We start from the raw sequence: 18262 nt of genomic DNA, 5'->3' as shown, positions 1-18262 counted from the left end.
GAAACAATGCAGTATTTATTTTATACAAGTGAACTGGGCACATAGTAAGCTATAAAAATTTGAAATAATTATCTCTAAAGGAAATCCTTTGTTTACATGGTTTTACATATTAATTACTCTGGAAAGTTTCTGAACTCTGTTTAATAGCAGATCTCCTTTCTTGATAGTTTCTTGGTACTGCCAGTTCTTGCTATCAGGTCTATAAATAAATTCAAGAAAAAAAAAAAAAAAGAATTATTTACCAGTCACATTACTCCATTACAATAGGTGACCTACTTTTAAAAAAAGGCACTTAAGAATATCCCTTATTCTGGGCAGTATTACAACTGATACACAAACTTAAGAGTACCTGTTGGTTTCCACTATTTCATTCACTTTGTCTATTTTGCAGTGTAGTCTCCCAGCAGCAATAAATCTGGAGAGTTCTCTAATTGAGAGAAAAAAAAAAAAACCCGTTAGCATTAGCCTTATACAGGAACTTTATAAAAGTATAAACTGCACTAAATACATGATTTAATTGTCTTTCAAGGTAACATTTAGTTTCCCTCAATCCTTAGCTATTGAATATGCAGTAGTTGAGAAGATCTTCCCTGGTGTATTATAGGATTATCCCCAAAGAGTAAATCGTCTACCAGAATAAACATGACCCTAGAACTTCACTCAGATGGGGCATAGATGTCAAAGAATAAAACCATTCATAGCAAGTCTTTAGAGCTATAGAAGTGATCAGAGAAAAACAATGAGTTAGAAAAATAATAGACATAAGGAAAATAAGATTTATCAGCTGTGGAGGAGGCAGGGGTGGGGGAAGGGTGAGAACAACCTGACTAATCCCCAGTTTCCTTCAATTTAACTTTTAAGGAACAGGTGACTCTCAGGATTTTCAAAATCCCTCAAAGCATGAAAAGAAAAAAAAAAGTAACATGGCATAATAAATTAGAACACGGAATGCAAAGATGATGTGTTATTCTGTTGTTAATGTGAAAAAGGCATTTCTGAGTATCTAAATCCAGTCATGACCCAAGCCTCCTAATTGAGATAGCTATTTAAACAGGGTTACACATATACCTCAAAAACCAGCCTCAAAAACCAGTAGAGAAACTCACTGAAGATAGTCTACCACCGTGTGATGTGGAGGGAAAAAAGTAAATGCTTAATAATGTACAAAAGCTATATGAAGACAGTTTTATAATGCTACTAAAGAGAATAAATTTAAAAAATACTCTTTAAAAAATTGTTTTAAGTTGAGAGATTCACATGGCAAGTCCTCCTAATCAAGAAAAATCAAATTTCAAATAAAAATTATGTTAACAGATTACTCTCCAAGATACTAAAACATCTTGATCTAAGCACATAAATGCCAACAGAAAATGGGCTCTAAATCTGAGGAATCAAACTTCTAACAAAAGTACCATTGCAAATCAATGGGGAAAGGTTGCTTTAATCAATAAATGGTGTTGAGGGAGCCTTAGAAACCACATAAGAAAAACAGATGAACTTGATTAAAAGAGAATTTCTACGTAAGAAAATACAACCAAAACCAAGTCAAAAAATAAAAGACAATGTAAATAAAAGATGTTTGCAGTATAAATTAGAAAACACTACAAATCAAATGATTCATTAAAACACAGGCATAAAAAAGATCAACTTTATTCATAAAACTCCAAATGAATCCTGAAATGCCACTATAGCAGAATGGACAAAGTCTAATGCATTAGGGAGGAAGGTCAGAGGCAAACGACATTTCTCATACTTATTGAAGAGCAAGTGCTATAATTAGAAGAAAAAGTATAGAGTGCGCTACTTTGATTTTCACTTTAAAAGAAAAGATCAAGCATCATAACTAGTTGCCATTGGTTAGTCCATGGTGAAAGATCCACTATGCCTTGAATTAAGTTATGCTATTGAGGATTTTAAGCTAGAGGTTATCTCCTAAGCTAGCAAGAACTGTAACATGTTTATATAGCATGTTTTATTTCTATACTCAATCAAAACATATTTGACCCAATTGCTATAACATCCATTTCTTCTTTCAATGGTTAGTTTCTGAGTGGCTTTAGGTAAAACCTAAAAATTTAAAAAGATCAGCACTCATTTATATTCATTTTCCAGGTAAACAGTTGTATCTCCAGACCAGTTGCTAAACCCATTTGTAACTCTTATTCTGGGACTAAAGTACACAGATGAAGTTACATAATCAGGTTTAATCATCACCAGCTTTCTTAGTCCTACTCAAATCTATACAACAGGGAGGAAAATCTCTAAAGAAAAACCCTGATATTCTGATTTAGGCGCAAGATACCAAGGATGAAAAATAAAGAGAAATACACTAGACTAACAAACTCTGCTGAGCTTATGACCTACTGTTCAATTCTATAGCCTGACTATTCAGGCCTAAGCTGACAATTCAGCTGCTTCTCTTATTATGTTAACTACCATTAACACCAGTCTAGTTTAAGCAAGGGTAAATGAAGACCTAGCAGAGACTACAAACAAGTTTCAAAGTTCTTAGTCTGGCATTTAAGACACTGCTTTAGATCCAACCTGGTTACCTTGTAAGCTTATCTCAGTGGACTTCCCTATACATACCACCACACACTCTATCCAGTACAACCAGGCTACTGGCTTCTCAAACATGTTTCTATGTTTACTTGTGCTGTATCTTTTACCTGAAAAGCCCCTGTTCCTATCGCTTCCTAAAAAAATCCTAAGTATGGAATGAAATCCAGTCTAAATGCCCACAAGAAGCCATGGGTTGATGTGTCCATTTCTCAGGCACTTCAATCAAACACTGTCCCCCAGTTATGTTCATTCTAAATTATGTGTGCTGAGTTACCTGGGCACAGCTTCCTTTCTGATTACAACACAAACTTTAACTATTAACGTCCTAAATTGGCATTCAAGTCTCATTCCCTGCTTTAGATCCAAACTACCTTTCCGTCATCTCTCTGTGTTAATCAAACATCCCAAGATTACTTGTCTTCCTTAGCTTCTGGTATTGCTCCAAGCCCTCAGCATGCTGCCTCATAGACAGTAGGTGTCCAGTAATGATGAAATGAGTATTTACTGAATAAACAGAACCAAAAACCAAATTTGTATCCCACATTTCAAACAAAAGATCTAACAATAAAATTGTGAAACACTGCCCATGGGTATGATTTCTAAAAAGTAGTGTTTACTCAACTAATGGCCCCTTCCCTTTCTCCCAAAAGTCTGAGGAAATAGACGTGGAAGAACGATGTAGAATTATTGTTCGAACTTACTAAATTGGCCCATTTTAAAAAAAGAATTGCACCTAAAATAAGTTTGTTTGTTTTTTTTGGGGGGGGGGGGGGTGGAGGGTGGTAAAAAGAATACATGAAAACCCAGACTTGAATCAGATATCACAGAAATCCAAAACAAAGCCTTTCTAGGTAACATGTAGAGCTGAGTGGTACAACTTTTGCCTCTAGAGCTGGTCTTAGAAAATTTAGAAAAAAACTGAACAATTCAAATACCACCTACCTTGAAATGTACCACCTGCTTTGAATTCAAATTTCATTGTAATGACTTAAAAGCCACCACCCCCTCACCCCCAATCCTTATAACCAACTCTCCTGGGCCATGGTTAACAGACTTGAAGCTCACAAACCACTTAATTCAGAAATGAAACAAAAAATGAAACAAAACCAACCTAAAGATAACAGCCTTCACTTTGGTAAGGATAATTTTGAAAATACAGAAAAATTAGTACCACTGCTTTTTTTCTTCAAAGGAAGGGAATGATGGAATTGCTGGTGATGGCTCCACGCGCGCATAGATTACACTTAAGATCTGTGCATCTCACTGAATGTAAATGTTACCTCACAACAAACCCATAAACAAATATTGATATGCATGCTAAAGTGTTTCAGGATAAAATGAACTGGCAATTGAAACTATGAAGTAGTTAAAAAATAAGATCAACAGATGTTTGATAAAGCAAATATAACAAAATGTTAATTACAGAATCGAAAATATGGGAATTCACTGTACAATTCTTTAGAATTTTCTGCATGTCTGAAATTTTGTAATAAAACATAAGAAAAAACACAACTAAAAAGAAGGAATGGTCTTATTTAAATGAAATGCAGCTTCACTATTACCCAATAAACCACCACTTTTCTCACTGTGGGCCAATGAAAACTACATCATGAACATTTAAAGGACCTATGTTTGGGAACCACTCATCTTGATACCAAATGGACAGCACATGTTCTGAATGTCTACTCAACTCTACTCCCACTACCCCAGTCCAAGCCACCACAACACCTCCTCCATGAGCTACAGAACAGTCCGACTGGTCTCCACATTCTCTGGTCGGCATCAAACACAGCATGGAATCACATCACTCCCATGCTTACAATCTTCTAGTGGCTTCCCACAGCACCTAGATTGAAACACAAGCTCTAATCATGGCCTACCAGGCCCTACACAAACATGCCTATCTGACTCACCAACAGCCAAACCTCTCACCCTACCACCATTATGTTGCCACTGTGCTGCAGCCACACACATCTATTCATTTTATTATCTCTGTAGACGCATCTATCTGAAATCATCTCATATACTTATTTGCTTACTTGCCATCTCCCCTGTACAACTAGAATGAAAAGTCCATGAAGACAGGGATCTAAAACAATGCCAACTATAGGGTAATGGCTTAGTAAGTATTTGATGAACCATTCATTAAAGAGCTACAAGCCCAATATTTAACAACGAAATATGACCAGAATTGCAGCAGCAACCCCAAAATTGGAAGGCGTTATCAAAGGAAATATGACCTAATGTGAAATATAAAATAGAGATCTAAGTGTAGTCCAGAAAGGAACAGAAGACCACTCTGATAACAATTAGTCTATAACCTTTCATAAATCACTTAACCCCTCTACAACTGAGTTTCCTCACCTGCTAACAGAAGGGGTACATCATGAAAGCACAGATAATTGTTTTTGATAATATTCAGAAAATAATTCTTATTTTTTTTATAGGTGAGGGAAACAGTGTAAACAGGAGAAAATGTAAAAATTCACACATTTAAAGGTAACTTTAAAAAAATAAATTAACATGTTATTCAAACTTACTGATCAATGAATTCCACACCAACACCGAAGGCTTCTGCCATATAGCCAAGGGTTAATGACCTATATGATTCCAGCAGCTGGCTGTATGCATGAATTCTCATTTCTCTCACATAGTACCGATAATGAGGAGCAAAAAGCCAGTCCTTTTTCATTTCCTGTTCCACAACAGCTGCAATGAATAAGATGACAAATTATAAGACTCCCTTTCAGATAAAGAAATGAACTCGAGGACATATTTATAACATAGTAAGAATTACCTTTATCTATAAAGAGCTCTTGTAAGTCAATAAAAAGATAAATTGAACAGTAAAATGTACACAGAATATTAATGAGTAATCCATACACAAGTTTAAATTATTTTACTGAATAACTACCATATATCACTGCCCAAAATAGTGAAGATATGGCAGTTAACCAAAAGACAAGATCCCTGCTGCCACAGAACCTAGATTTTCAAAGAGCAGAGAGAAATGAACAAATAAACGAGGGACTCTCAGAGACTAGCAAGTTTTGTTGGGAAAAAAAACAGAGTACAACTAGGAGGCCTTTCCCTGGATTGAGGTGGACAGGGAAGACCTTTCTGAAGAGCTTGCCAGGCAGAGAGCAGGAGGTGCAGAGCAGTGCAAATGATGCAAAGGTTCCAAAGAAGGAAGACCCTGGCTAAGCCCAAGAAGAGAAAAGACAAATTCAGAATGCAAGGAGATAGTTACAGGGATGTGGAAGAAGAGCAAGAGAAAACAATCAAGGATCTACTTATGTTCCTGGTTTGAACAAGACTGAAATCCCAATCAGAATTTTTGTTTTGCTTTTGAGGGTGTTTTTTGCAGGGAAGGGATGGGTTGAAATTCAAGCATTACACTTTGGCAGTGTTAAAGTGGATTCACCTATTAGATATCAGAGTGAAGATATCAAGGAGATGTTTAGGCGCAGGTCTGGCACTGAATGCAAAGTTTGAGGCTAGATAATCTGGGAATCACTACCATCCAGATGTTATCTGATGACAGAATGAAGGTAAAGAAAAGGGCAGTCAGTACTGAGGTCTAACAAAGGATGAGGCCGCAAAGTTGTGGCAACAAGCAAAGGTTGGTCAGTATCAAAGCAGATAAGGAAACACAATTCAGCAACATGGAGAGCAAGGGCCCTAAACATGAGATGATGCTCATTCTAATAATAAAAGAAATGTATAAGTATCAAATCACTATGTTATACACCTTAAACTTATACAGTTATATGCCAATTATATATCAAAAAAAAAAAAAAAACTGGAAAAAATATGGCAAAGAAAACCTATGGAACTGGATGGGAAGAAAAATGTTCACTAGTCAGGATGGGTCATATCCCTAAGCCCAACATTAAACATCTTCTTCCTTTTATGTGCCAATTTAAAAGACTAAAAAAATGAATAAAAAACTATCCTTGGCAAAAAAAATGCATAAAACAGTAATAAAATTACTTTTCTCCTCTCAAACTAGCTAGGAAGGGGATAGGCTCTTTCAAATGATGTTACGAGAAGTAGAAACTGTGTAAGTGTAAATTGGAACACTATTTCTGGAGAGCAACAGTGACAAAGATATAATGTATTTACCTTTCCCAAAATTTTTTTTTTGGACTTTTTTCCCAATGAAATAACAAGTGGAAGTGGAAAAGATGTATTGTAAAAAAAAGAAAAAAAGAAAAAAATTGTTCAAAACAAGGTTGCTTTAAATAGGGAAAAATTGGAAACATAATTTTTTAGCAGTAGAGGATAAAGTATAGAATGAAATACTAGGAGGTCCTTAAAAAAGGATAAGCTCCAAGGAGCACCACCTGTTCAATTTGTCACTCCATATATAGTCAGTGTCTGATATATGACAGCCACTGAAAAATACTTATGGACTCGATGACCAGCTATTTGTATAGTGACATGAAAAGATATACACACTATATTGTGAAAGAAAAAAGGCTATTTAGAAAACAGCATGTAAAACATACCCGCATGCTTAAAGGTATTATGTGCCTATATCTCTAGATACAAATGCCCCTGAAGGATACACCTGAAACTTGCTAAGAGCAGTTTGCCTCTAGAGAAAGGACCCCTGGCAATCGTAGGTTATAGAAGCCTTTTTCTTCTGCAGATGATACTGTTTGAAAATTTTCCATGTGTACATATAACCTTGGTTTTTTGTGTTGGTTTTTGTTTTTTAAAGTACATAAAAATGAATAAAAGGTCTGAAAAGACATATAATGAGATCTTAAAATGTATTATCTCCGGATGAATTTTGTGTTCAAGTCAATGTATGTATAGATTTGAGGCTAAGATGTGATACAATACCTTTTACTTTCTTGGTTTATTTTTAATTTTTAAAAACAATCAGGCATTGCATAGGAAAGATGCTATTTCCTTTTAAATATGAATTATTTTAAAGCGCTTAGTCTATAAATATTTGGAGAAGCAGTCTTACAAAGCCAAACAAACCCTATCTGTTTCGCTACACTGAAGCAGAGAATAAATGATATGAATCATGATAACTCTGTCATAAAAAGAAAATGTAACTATCATGTCTTTATTTAAAATACCTGAGAACTGCATAAAATTGGTAAAGATAAAAAGTTTCATCCAAAAATGTTGAAATAAAAGGTTCCTAGTAGGGATGGAGAGGGTGGATGTTGATACCTTAATCATTCATGTTTCCAAAAGCCATCATTACATTAGGATAGCATTACACCCCTTTTCTCTCAAATTATTGCTTTAATTAATTAATGCAATACATATTTACAAAGAGCACGCAATAGAGAACCAAGCTCTGTGCTGTTAACAGGGTCACTACAAAGATTAAAAAAGCATAAAGCATGCTCCCAATATTTCTGGTTAACAGAAGAGACAAACTCTAAGGAAAAAATTACAAAACAATGTGCTAAGTTTTAAAAATGGTGCATATGGCCAATAAGCACATGAAAAGAGGCTCTACTCAACAGTCATCAGAGAAATGAAAATCAAAACCACAAGATATCACTTTGCACCTACTAAAATACCTATAATTACAAAGACAGACAATAATAAGTATTAGACATGGGGAAATAACTCTCACACATTGCTGGTGGGAATGTAAAATGGTGTAACTGTTTTGGAAAAGTTTGGCAGTTCTTCAAAAAGTTAATCAAAGGGTTACCATGTGACCTAGTACCCAAGAGAAATGAAAACGTACGTTCACACAAAAACCTGTATGCTTATGTCCATTACGGCATTATTTCCGATAGCCAAAAATTAGAAACAACCCAAATGTCCACCAACTAATGAATGGATGAAGAAAATGTGGTACACCTATACAATGGATTGTCATTCAGCTACAAAACTGAATGAAGCACTGATATGATATATGCTACAACATGGATGACCAACGAATGCCTTAAGCTAGGTGAAAAAAAGCCAGGCACAAAAGGCCGTATACTATATGATTCCATTTACATAAAATGTTGACAGAGGTAAAAGGATTAGTGGTTGCCAGGGGCTAGGGGGAAGAATGGTGCAGATTTCCTTTTGGGGTGATGAAGATATTTGAAATTAGTGGTAATAGTTGCATAACCCTGTCAACGTACTAAAAACCACTGAATTATACTTTAAAATAGGAAATTTTGTGGTATGAAATTTATATTACAATGCAAAAGAAGGAAGGGGCATAAAATAAGGGTCCAGGAATACAGAGAAGAGATTTGTTCTGGCTGAAGAAGGGAAAAGCTCCACATCTGAGTAGAGTAATCACCAGGAGATCCAAGCATGAAAAGGGAAAACAGCAATTAAAAAACAGCAATTCTGCAATACAACTCTGTGTGTAAATGCATCCATGTATGTACAAGATAAGGCCAAGTGGCCTGAAGAGCCGTTTCCCACATTATATGAGGTAAGAAGTATAAATTCTCATAAAACAGCCTAACCTTTATGCATGAAGAAAGCACTCCATAAACTCTGGGCCAAAAGCCACTCTAAAAATAGAATGATCATCATTTTCGTGAATGCAACCTATCTATTTAACCAAATACTTTCTGAAATTTATAGCATAACAAGAGAATATATCAATGTCAAGTTCATTGTTTAGGAAAAACATTTAGGAAAGACCTCTGGGTTGACTTAATGGAAGTTAATTCTTTTATCATTTTAGCAATTCCTGCTCATCAACAGGAATGAAATGGCCAAGTAGGAGTCGGGACAAGAGGAAAAACAAGCCAATTTGTGTAGCTAGGATCACTGTAAACTAGCTTTGCAGAAACATCACAAGGAATTTTTAACAGATTACTTTCTCAACATACAGCCCCTGAAAATAATTTCCAAATCAGCACAAAAATTTAGCTATTGAATAAAGAATGATCCACTGTTAAATTCGAGGATTAATTGATATAAATCCATTAAGAGATTCAGGATTCCCTCACATCTTTCCCCATAAAACTCAAAACTTAGAACCATGTGTTCATTCTGCCCTCTACCCTCGTAAGATTCTAAATCAGGGCATCTAGCAAATTTCTTCAGCAAAAGGCCAGACACTAAATACTTTTAGCCATAGAGAGGCATTCAGCTCTCTTGTCACATTCTTTTTTTTTTTTAAACAACTCTTTAAAAACTTAAACATTAATTTTACCTCCTGAAAAGTATAAGAACAGGTCACAGTATGCTAACACCCCCTCTAAATGAAAATGGGCAAAAGATAAGCCATATTGATCAAGGACCTACAGCTATCGGCACACTGTATTTTTCATATATGTAAAAAATCATATTAGGTTATTTATAAACAGGATCACGAATAAGATGAAAACGAATAATCAACACGAGCAATTCTATCCTTACCTAACGATTGGAAGAAAACTGAGTAACGACATTCATAGAGAGAAAACAAATACTGCCGAACTGCTGGAAGACTGTGCAACACTTCAAGAATCTCTGCTCCTTTAATAACCTAGTAATTAAAAAAAAAAAAAAAAAAAAGGTATGCTTTAATGATTTTTGTGTATTTAAGTTAAAAAAGCATGAAGTAATCTTTAAATATGAGTATTAAAGATTCAGTCATTTTACCTTTTCCCTGAGATCTGGTCTTTCTAAGGCAATCATACTGACATAGACAGTATATGTCACAAAGGTTTTATAATCCATGAGCTCATAGGATGTAAATGTTGAAACAGTGTCAAGGAAGAGTTCAGCTGCCTGTTTGAAATCACGAATAGCTACACAGTAAAGACCTTGATATACTTTAAGGCGATTTCTTCTGTCCCAGTCTCCTCCTTCCTCTATTAAGCTAAAAAATAAAAAACAGTAAGGTCATAAGTTGGAAATAGACATTGTCACTTTTTGCAAATTTTGTTACTTTCAGAGAAAACTTTTAACTTGAACCAAAAAGATTTAAAAAACATATTTTACTAAATCAATTTACTATCAATTATCTGACCAAATTTACTAAATTCACTAAAAAGAAAATAGGCAAATTTCTTAACATCAATTTCTAATTTATAGCATTACAATTTAGAGGGAATATATCCCCATTGCTAACAAGCACCTTTTGGCCTTTTCTGTGTTTCGTGTGATGAGATCATTATCCATATAAAATAAGCCAATCCTAAGGAGATAGAACACAATATCCAGTCGGTGACCCAGGGCCACAGTTTTGTCATACGTCTTGCGAAAGGCTGTCAGAGCGCCCTCCTGTCAAGAGAACCAAGGCAACAGGTGAGAAAAAATTGAAAGTTTCAAAAGTTATCAGCTGTCTGGGATTTTCTTAACAAGGAATGGGGATTATAGGCGGGAGTAGAGATAAAACAAGATGATCACATATTGGTAACTGTTGAAACTGGGTGATAACAGAACAGCGGTTCATTATACTCTTCTCTCCTCTTGCATAAAATAAAATGCAAAATATACATCAGATATGCCTAAGCATATTCACATATTCTAGAAAATTGAGAAAAACATTCATAACTTATTCACAATTGTTTCAATACTTTTCCCCCATATATTCAATATTTTTTCTCTTTAACAATTATAATACATTATTTTAAAATTACTGTAAATTATCAATCATGTCATTTAAAGGACACTGGAAATTTTATCTTATTCACTATTAGAATACTGACTATTTAAATGTACAATTCTACTTCAAAGCATTGTGAAACAAAATGTTTCTACTGCTTTAAAACATGAACATGGAGAAAACCATTTGTTTATACTTGGCATTTTCTGGCTGTTTTATTTGATTATTAGTTATGCCTCATAAATTTATAAAAGGGACTGGCAAGACAGTATTGGGCACACCTGGCACTCAGATCTTGGTTTCCAAATACTAACCCCGACTAAAAGACCAGGGATCCTAAAAAAAAATAGATGATTGCAAATTTGGAGAGGAAAAATAACAGGTGAGTTTGTGACATCTTGCTGTATGAGAAAATGAGGAAGACCAATGTCAAAAGAACATCACGTCAAAAAGACAAAGAAGCCTTCTTAAAGAATTCCACAGACAAATCTGTAACAAAATAAGCACCATAAAGAATAATAACTATAATCAGTGGTAATACGGTCAATAATAAAAACCCATTAAGTCCATTATTTAGTAATTATAAGTAAAATAAAATAAATGAGAGTAAATGGGGAAAAAAGCTGTTCTTTTTATAATAATGCTACTTGATAAACATTATCAAGATTAGAACATCACCAATTTACAACCCCAATATTGATTCAAGCACGTTCTTGCTAAAATTCCTCAAGGCCTGAATCTAAAACTTTAAGTTTCTCATTCATATTTAATAATGTGTCCTCTTTAAAATAAAAACCAAACCACATACACACAACCTAAAAATTCATACGAACTAAGCTATTTTTAAAATTCCTATATTTTCCAATTTTACAATGAACACATTCTAAATTTATATTCAGAAAACTTGTTTTAAATTTAAAAAATAACAGCTCCTATCATTTACTATGGCAAACATTTTGTGCCAGGTACCAGTCTAAGCTCTTTGCCTCTATCTTTAGTCCTCATTAAGCAGGAACTATCAACATCCCAATTTTAAAGATGAGGAAACTAAGTGTCCAGTAAATCATAATTGCTGAAACCAGACAGAACCTCGGCAAACTAATCCAAGAACCCACGATATTTTATTTTTTTACGTTAATACCATGTCATCTGTCATCTAAACCAGCAGTCCCCAACCTTTTTGGCACCAAGGACCAATGCTCTTACAAAAATCTAATGCCTGATAATCTGACGAGGAGCTGAGGTGGTAATGCTAGAGCTGGGACAAATACAGATGAGGCTTTGCTTGCTCACCTCCTGCTGTGTGGCTCGGTTCCTAACAGGCCACAGACCGTAGCCCAGGGGTTGGAGACCCCTGATCTAAATACTTCAGGGTGAAGGACATTCAAAGCCCATCATTTTAACCACTATTCTACAACCACTAACTTTTAAAAAATTTAAAGATCCAGTATCCCCTAGTGCAGATAGTGGAGTATAAATTAAGTTGGCTACTATGTGGAAGAGCTGGCCACACCTATTAATATAAAAATTGTTCCTAGTCACAGGATTTCACTGCACAGAATACACCCTAGAGAAACATTAGCATATATGACAAGGAGACATATGCAAGCATGTTTTTACAGTACTAGCTTGTAATAACTAAAACAGTTGAAAACAACATAAATGTCCATCAATAGCTGAATAGCTAACTATGGCCTAGCCCCACAACAGACTATTAGTTAGCAAGTAACCAGAATGAGCAAGATTTATGCACATGAACATGGAAAGATCACTCAGAGATAATGTTAAATGAAAAAGTAAACAGGATAACAAGAATACATTATGGCCCATTTATTTAAAAAATTTAAACATAATACTACCTAATTTCTACGGTGTACACATACATGTCTGTGAACGTACAATAAAAGATAACTCAGAAGGTAATCTTTGAGGAGATAGGGAATAAAGTAAAATCAAAGAGAACTTTATGTTTTAGTTTCTTATAAGGACATTATTACTTGTATAAATAATATTTTTAAAATACACCAGAACCAATACTTCCCAACCAAGATAAGTGAAAGCGAACTATGGGATAAGGAAGCAGTAAACAAACAAAAACTTCTCCTTGTGCACTTATATTTTTATTGGTATAAAGAGAGATGGGGAAGAATACACACCTGGCTGCTGTTTATGGGGTAGGTGATAGAAAGGGTGTAGCAAGATGACTATTAACTTTTTCTATATTCATTTTTGCACACTGATTCACTAGGTCAGGTTAAACATGTACTTTTTTAAAAAAAAGGAAGCCAATTTTAAAAATAAGACCTTGTTAGCCTAGAATAGTGCCCATTCTAGACTATATAGAGAGGAGAAACCATTTCTACTCACCTTGTCACCTATCCGGCAGAGATACTCTGCTTTTGCCATCATTGCATCACGGATTTCGCTCTCTCCAAGATTTTTCTCTGCATCTTCCAGCTCCTCATCCAACCGTTTCAACTCTTCTTCATTTGCCTTCTTCATTTTATTGAGCAGGTCCATGTCCATCTGCCAGTCAAGGGATTTGCACAAGGCTTCATAATAAGGAGCCATGTCTAAGAGCCAAAAAGAAGGACGTATTTTATGAACGAGAACCCCCAGACCCTAAAGTCAGTGTCTACCCACTTCTTCACACACACACAGTGAAGGCATCCATCAGTCTCCTACCCACTACCATAAAGGAATGAGATAGAGCTGAGTAAGGGGCTTGGCAAAACGTAAATGTCTGCTGCTGGCAGGTATGCATAAGGACCAAGCCTGGCACTGTCAACCTCTACTAGCGCTGGGTGGAGGGTAATCCTCGGTTTGCCTCTTGATGGCTTCTGTCCCAAGAGAGTCAAGCAAGGTGAAGGGTAAACTTGTTTATACACATAGTAAGTTCAAGTATATACAGCCCAGTGCCACTGACCGCTAAGAAGGACTACAGGAACCAATAACAAATTTCCCCTTCACGAAAGGCTTAAGTCTCTTACAGGACTACCCCTAGCCCAGGACCAGTCGCTAATGACAGTAGGTCATAAACCTTTGTCCTGTGCCTAGCACGGAGCTAAACACTTCGGGATTTCCCCCAAGCTGCTCTCGGAGGGGAAGGGCCCACAAGGATGCAGACCCCTCTGAGAGCAAGGATGAAGGTCCCTGAAGGCAACCCCAACAAAAGGAAGGTCCCGAGGGTCTGAGAAGCCAGGCCTGGCTCGGGGGCCCCGTAGCCTCGTCAGGGAAAATCCCCGCAGGCACCGGAGCGCGGGTCCAGCCCAGGCCTAGGCCGCTGACTCGGCGCTCCGGCGGGCCTCACTGTTATCGCGGACGGCCGCCATCAGCTCGTCGCGCACGGCCGCGTCCCCGCGGTGCTCGGGTAGGCTGAGCAGGAAGCGCAGCTGCGCGATGCGCAGGTCGGGGTTCTTGGGCAGACCCTCCTCCTCCAAGTTCTCCAGCGGCATCTCTGCGGTGACTACAGCGGCTCAGCGAAGACAGAAACTCAACACGGACCCACGGCGGCGGCGGTACCGGAAGCGGGAGGAGTCGGCGAGTGCGCCCGGCCGCCTCCGGCGCGGCTTCCGGTCTCGGGTTCACCTCCACCAGCAGCGTCCCCTCGTGGACACCTCCAGGAACGCCTCACTCGGCCTCAGCGCCGGCGCCTGGCTGTAGTTGCAGGTCACTTTCCCTCACTCTGCCGCGCGGGTCCAGAGTGACTGAAGCCCAATTCCAGAGTCCCAATAAATGAATGTCTCCCCTCTCCCTTTTTAGCTATTTTATTTTTCATTCCATTTGTAATTGATAGGAACTGACAATGTTTCGAAGATTTTGAAAACATAATAATAACGCATGAGAACAGCTACCGCAATTTGCCAAGACCTTATTCTTGCTGGCTTTTTACTTTCATGTGCATCATCTCATCTGAATCCTCTTATTCTTATTAGCTTATTTTGTAGATAAGAAAACAGGCACAAAGAGGTTGGGGAACATAATCAACCGAGGTTATGCAACAGTTGTGTAGCAATGCCTGAAAAGAAACCTCAGTCCGTAGCTCTAAAACCCCTGTTCTTTCCGCTATTCTAACAAAACAGCATCCACAATTCTACAGTCTCAGTACAATAGTATCATCATGTTGTTTATGAATAATTTAAATTACCACATGCCTGCATTTTCGGCCTTCTTTAATTTTTTTTTTTTTTTTTTTTAGGTGAGGCAACCCTTGGTTGACCTCACAGTTTGCAAGGACCTTGTCAGCTTATAATCCTTTATTTTTTAATTTTTTACGCCTATAGAACCTGGTCTTCCCAGGTGGTCTCCCATCCAAGTACTAACCAGGCTTGACTCTGCTTAGTTTCTGAGACAGGATCCGGCTTGTTCAGGGTAGCATGGCGGTAGACCATTTTCGGTCTTTTTAAATTCACGTTGCTACAGAGGCTTCATAATTGATAATGGTTATGTGAAATTCCATTTAGTTGATTTACCGTAATTTACTTTTACTCTTTCCTCCATTGGAGGTGCCTAAGGTTGTCCAGAGTTGTTATTTTTCTAATATAAAAACTTAGATGAACACCATTGGATGCATTCTTTTCCTTGGTATAAATTCTCATGCAGGATTAATAGACAAAGGGAAGAAACGTTTTGTGATTTTTGGATATTTAATGTCATATGGTTTTCCAAAAGAGTTGAACCAGTTTACACAGCCACTGAACACATTTGGGACTGCCACACTCTCACTGGCAGTAGACATCACCACACATTTTTAATATCTTACATGTTTCAGTAAAAATAAAATATGCATTTGAAGGCAATGCAAATGGTAGAAAAAATCTAAAGAACACAGAAAAAATTATTAACACTCCATCCATCACGTTAAACTATTGATGAGGAATTTTCTAAACATCTTTCTTTCATCCATTCAACAAGTATTACTGCGTGGTTGCAAAGTACCAGGTGCTGTTCTAGGCACAGGGACACAGCAGTGAAGAACATAAAGGCCTTGTCCTGGGGGAACCTATATTCTAGAGACACGTAGCTTCCCTGAAACTCATTTAGATATATTAATAAAACCATACTGTACTTGTATCTTATAAAGTGTTGTGTTTGCTCCACCATATATTGTAGATATCTTTCCAGGATGATAAATATTGATTGATATCATCACTTCTAATGACCAAATAGGATTCCATTACTTCTTGTACCAACCGTAACCCTATCAGTCCTTAATTAACATTGATTTGGGTTATTTTCATTTTTTCACTTTTAAAAATACTAGTGTTGATCATCTATATGCATATATTTTCACATTTGCTAATTATTTGTTAACAAAATCTCTACAAGTGTAATTGCTGAAAAAGAGGGTTCAAATATATAAGGATTATATATTTTTCCAAAAATGATATAGCAATTTACATTACCACCAATATTAAACAAAGAGCTTGTCTCCCTCTTTGCCAACACACTTTCAGCAACCATTTAAGCTTTAGCAAAAATAACAATATTTCTTTCACTTTATATTTATTTTATTATTATGAGCTTGAATTTCTTTTCACATTTGTGCTGGCTACATATATTTCTTCTTTTATGAAATGCTTGTTTTGCTTTCTCAATTCTTCTATGGAATTTTCCTTATTGATTTGTAAGCACTTGGATCTTAAGGATACTAAATGCTTGTTGAGTGTTGCAAATTTTCCTCTAGTTATTTTTCTAGATTTTAATGGAATTTTTTTCAACATAAAAGTTTGCAGCATTTTATACGATTAAATACATCAATCAGTCTTTCCCTTTATGGTCTATGTTCTTATTGCCAAGTCTTAGTAAGCCCTTTCCAACATCATGGTTTGAAAAATATTCACTTGTGTTTTCCTCTGGTATATTTATACTGTCATGTGCACTGATTTCATTTGGTGCCTAGAAGAGGGCCTGGCACCTAGCAGGTACCCATAAATGTTTCTTGAATGAATAAATGAGTGAATAAATGAGGGGGGCCTCCAGAAGAAATGAATCAAATGCATGATGAGTTTGAAAATACTGAGAATAAATTGCTACTCTACCTCTGAGTTCAGGGTCGAAATCATTACAGAAACTTAATTCTAAAATACTTCATGGTTCAATTGTGAATAACATTTAAATAGTTATGGGCATGAATAGAAGCAAAGTCATGATAAAAATAGAATGAAGGATGGAGAGTATGGTACTAATAAGAGTGGAATGGGAAGTCAGTGGAAATGATGGGATGAGCAATTCAGAATGAGGCCCAGGTTACTGTATTCTCTAGCAGTACAAGTTCCCCTGTATTCATGTCTTCATTTCGGCCAGGACTGAAAAAAAAAAAATTAAGAAAATGTGTCTGTCTGGAGCTTTATCTTCCATAGTATGAAGTTAAATACTAACATCTAAAACTAAAAAAGAAGAAAAAGCAGCACAAGCAAATTATTTAGAAATATAGGCGCTGCACCCCTAAGACACAGGTTAAAAGTTGTGGCCTCTGGACAGTAAGATTCTACTGGTTTTTTGTTTTAATGCTCTGCTTTTGAATTTTTAATCGTGCAGGTTTTTAAGCTATAAAATTATTTGCCTCCTAAAATGATAGTACTTCTTCATGGATACATTATGGGTGTGTTTTTAAACTGTATTACTCACTATTGGCATTTCTAAAAACATTCATCATTGGTGGAGGTCTTTCACCTGAGGAATTACAACCCTACAGATGGACTGATTACAGCAAATGCTGAAGTAATTTTTACTCTTACACTTGGGTTGGTTTTACTTATCAAAATGGGACCAAGAGCCCCATATTCTTTTTCTCACCTCAGTTTTCACATTTTTATGTCAAGATAAATTTCTCAGGTAATTATGTGAAAATATTCAATTCTGTAATTTGATTTATTATTTTAAGTGAACACCTGATTAAATTATATAGATATTACCCAAAATTGTAAAACTTAGTCTAAGACATGAAATACTTCAATTCAAAAAGAGGGAAGATAAACTGAAGTCTATCAGCTAAGAACGAAAGAAAAAAAATGATCGTATCAGGGATTCAGATGAATGACAAGAATTGGACACATGACCACGAACTCATTAAGTTTAAGGGAAAACCTGTATATGTAGTCATTAATATAGAGAAGGCAGTTTAAATTATTTATAACTGGTAATTCTGGCTTCCAGTTCTTTCTGGTA

At 36.2% G+C, this 18262-nt stretch overlaps 1 protein-coding gene across 1 annotated transcript; it reads right to left on the bottom strand.

Annotated features, from left to right (window-relative positions):
* PSMD6 (proteasome 26S subunit, non-ATPase 6) lies at positions 1-14631 on the bottom strand. The gene is made up of 8 exons (XM_016150186.2): positions 14403-14631; positions 13460-13665; positions 10622-10767; positions 10144-10363; positions 9919-10027; positions 5103-5271; positions 350-427; positions 1-199 (listed from the first exon to the last, which is right to left on the bottom strand). Exons 1-8 carry the CDS (start codon positions 14545-14547, stop codon positions 103-105), a joined length of 1170 nt encoding a protein of 389 aa, XP_016005672.1. The 5' UTR covers positions 14548-14631; the 3' UTR covers positions 1-102.
* Between the last annotated feature and the right edge of the window lie 3631 nt (positions 14632-18262).

Source organism: Rousettus aegyptiacus, unplaced genomic scaffold (genome assembly GCF_014176215.1).
Source record: "Rousettus aegyptiacus isolate mRouAeg1 unplaced genomic scaffold, mRouAeg1.p scaffold_m13_p_4, whole genome shotgun sequence".
Lineage (NCBI taxonomy): Eukaryota > Metazoa > Chordata > Mammalia > Chiroptera > Pteropodidae > Rousettus > Rousettus aegyptiacus.
The sequence above is the reverse complement of the archived record's forward strand: the minus strand, read 5'-3'. Positions and strand labels throughout refer to the sequence as shown.

What these genes read in the sequence shown, in the direction of transcription:
- PSMD6 (XM_016150186.2), bottom strand. Translation starts at nt 14,547, where the DNA reads ATGCCGCTGGAGAACTTGGAGGAGGAGGGTCTGCCCAAGAACCCCGAC. An exon ending in GGCGGCCGTCCGCGATAACA is followed by an intron (nt 13,666 to 14,402) that starts GTGAGGCCCGCC and finishes TTTGGCTCTTAG; the next exon opens with ACATGGCTCCTTATTATGAA. An exon ending in GACCAGATCTCAGGGAAAAG is followed by an intron (nt 10,028 to 10,143) that starts GTAAAATGACTG and finishes TTTAATTACTAG; the next exon opens with GTTATTAAAGGAGCAGAGAT.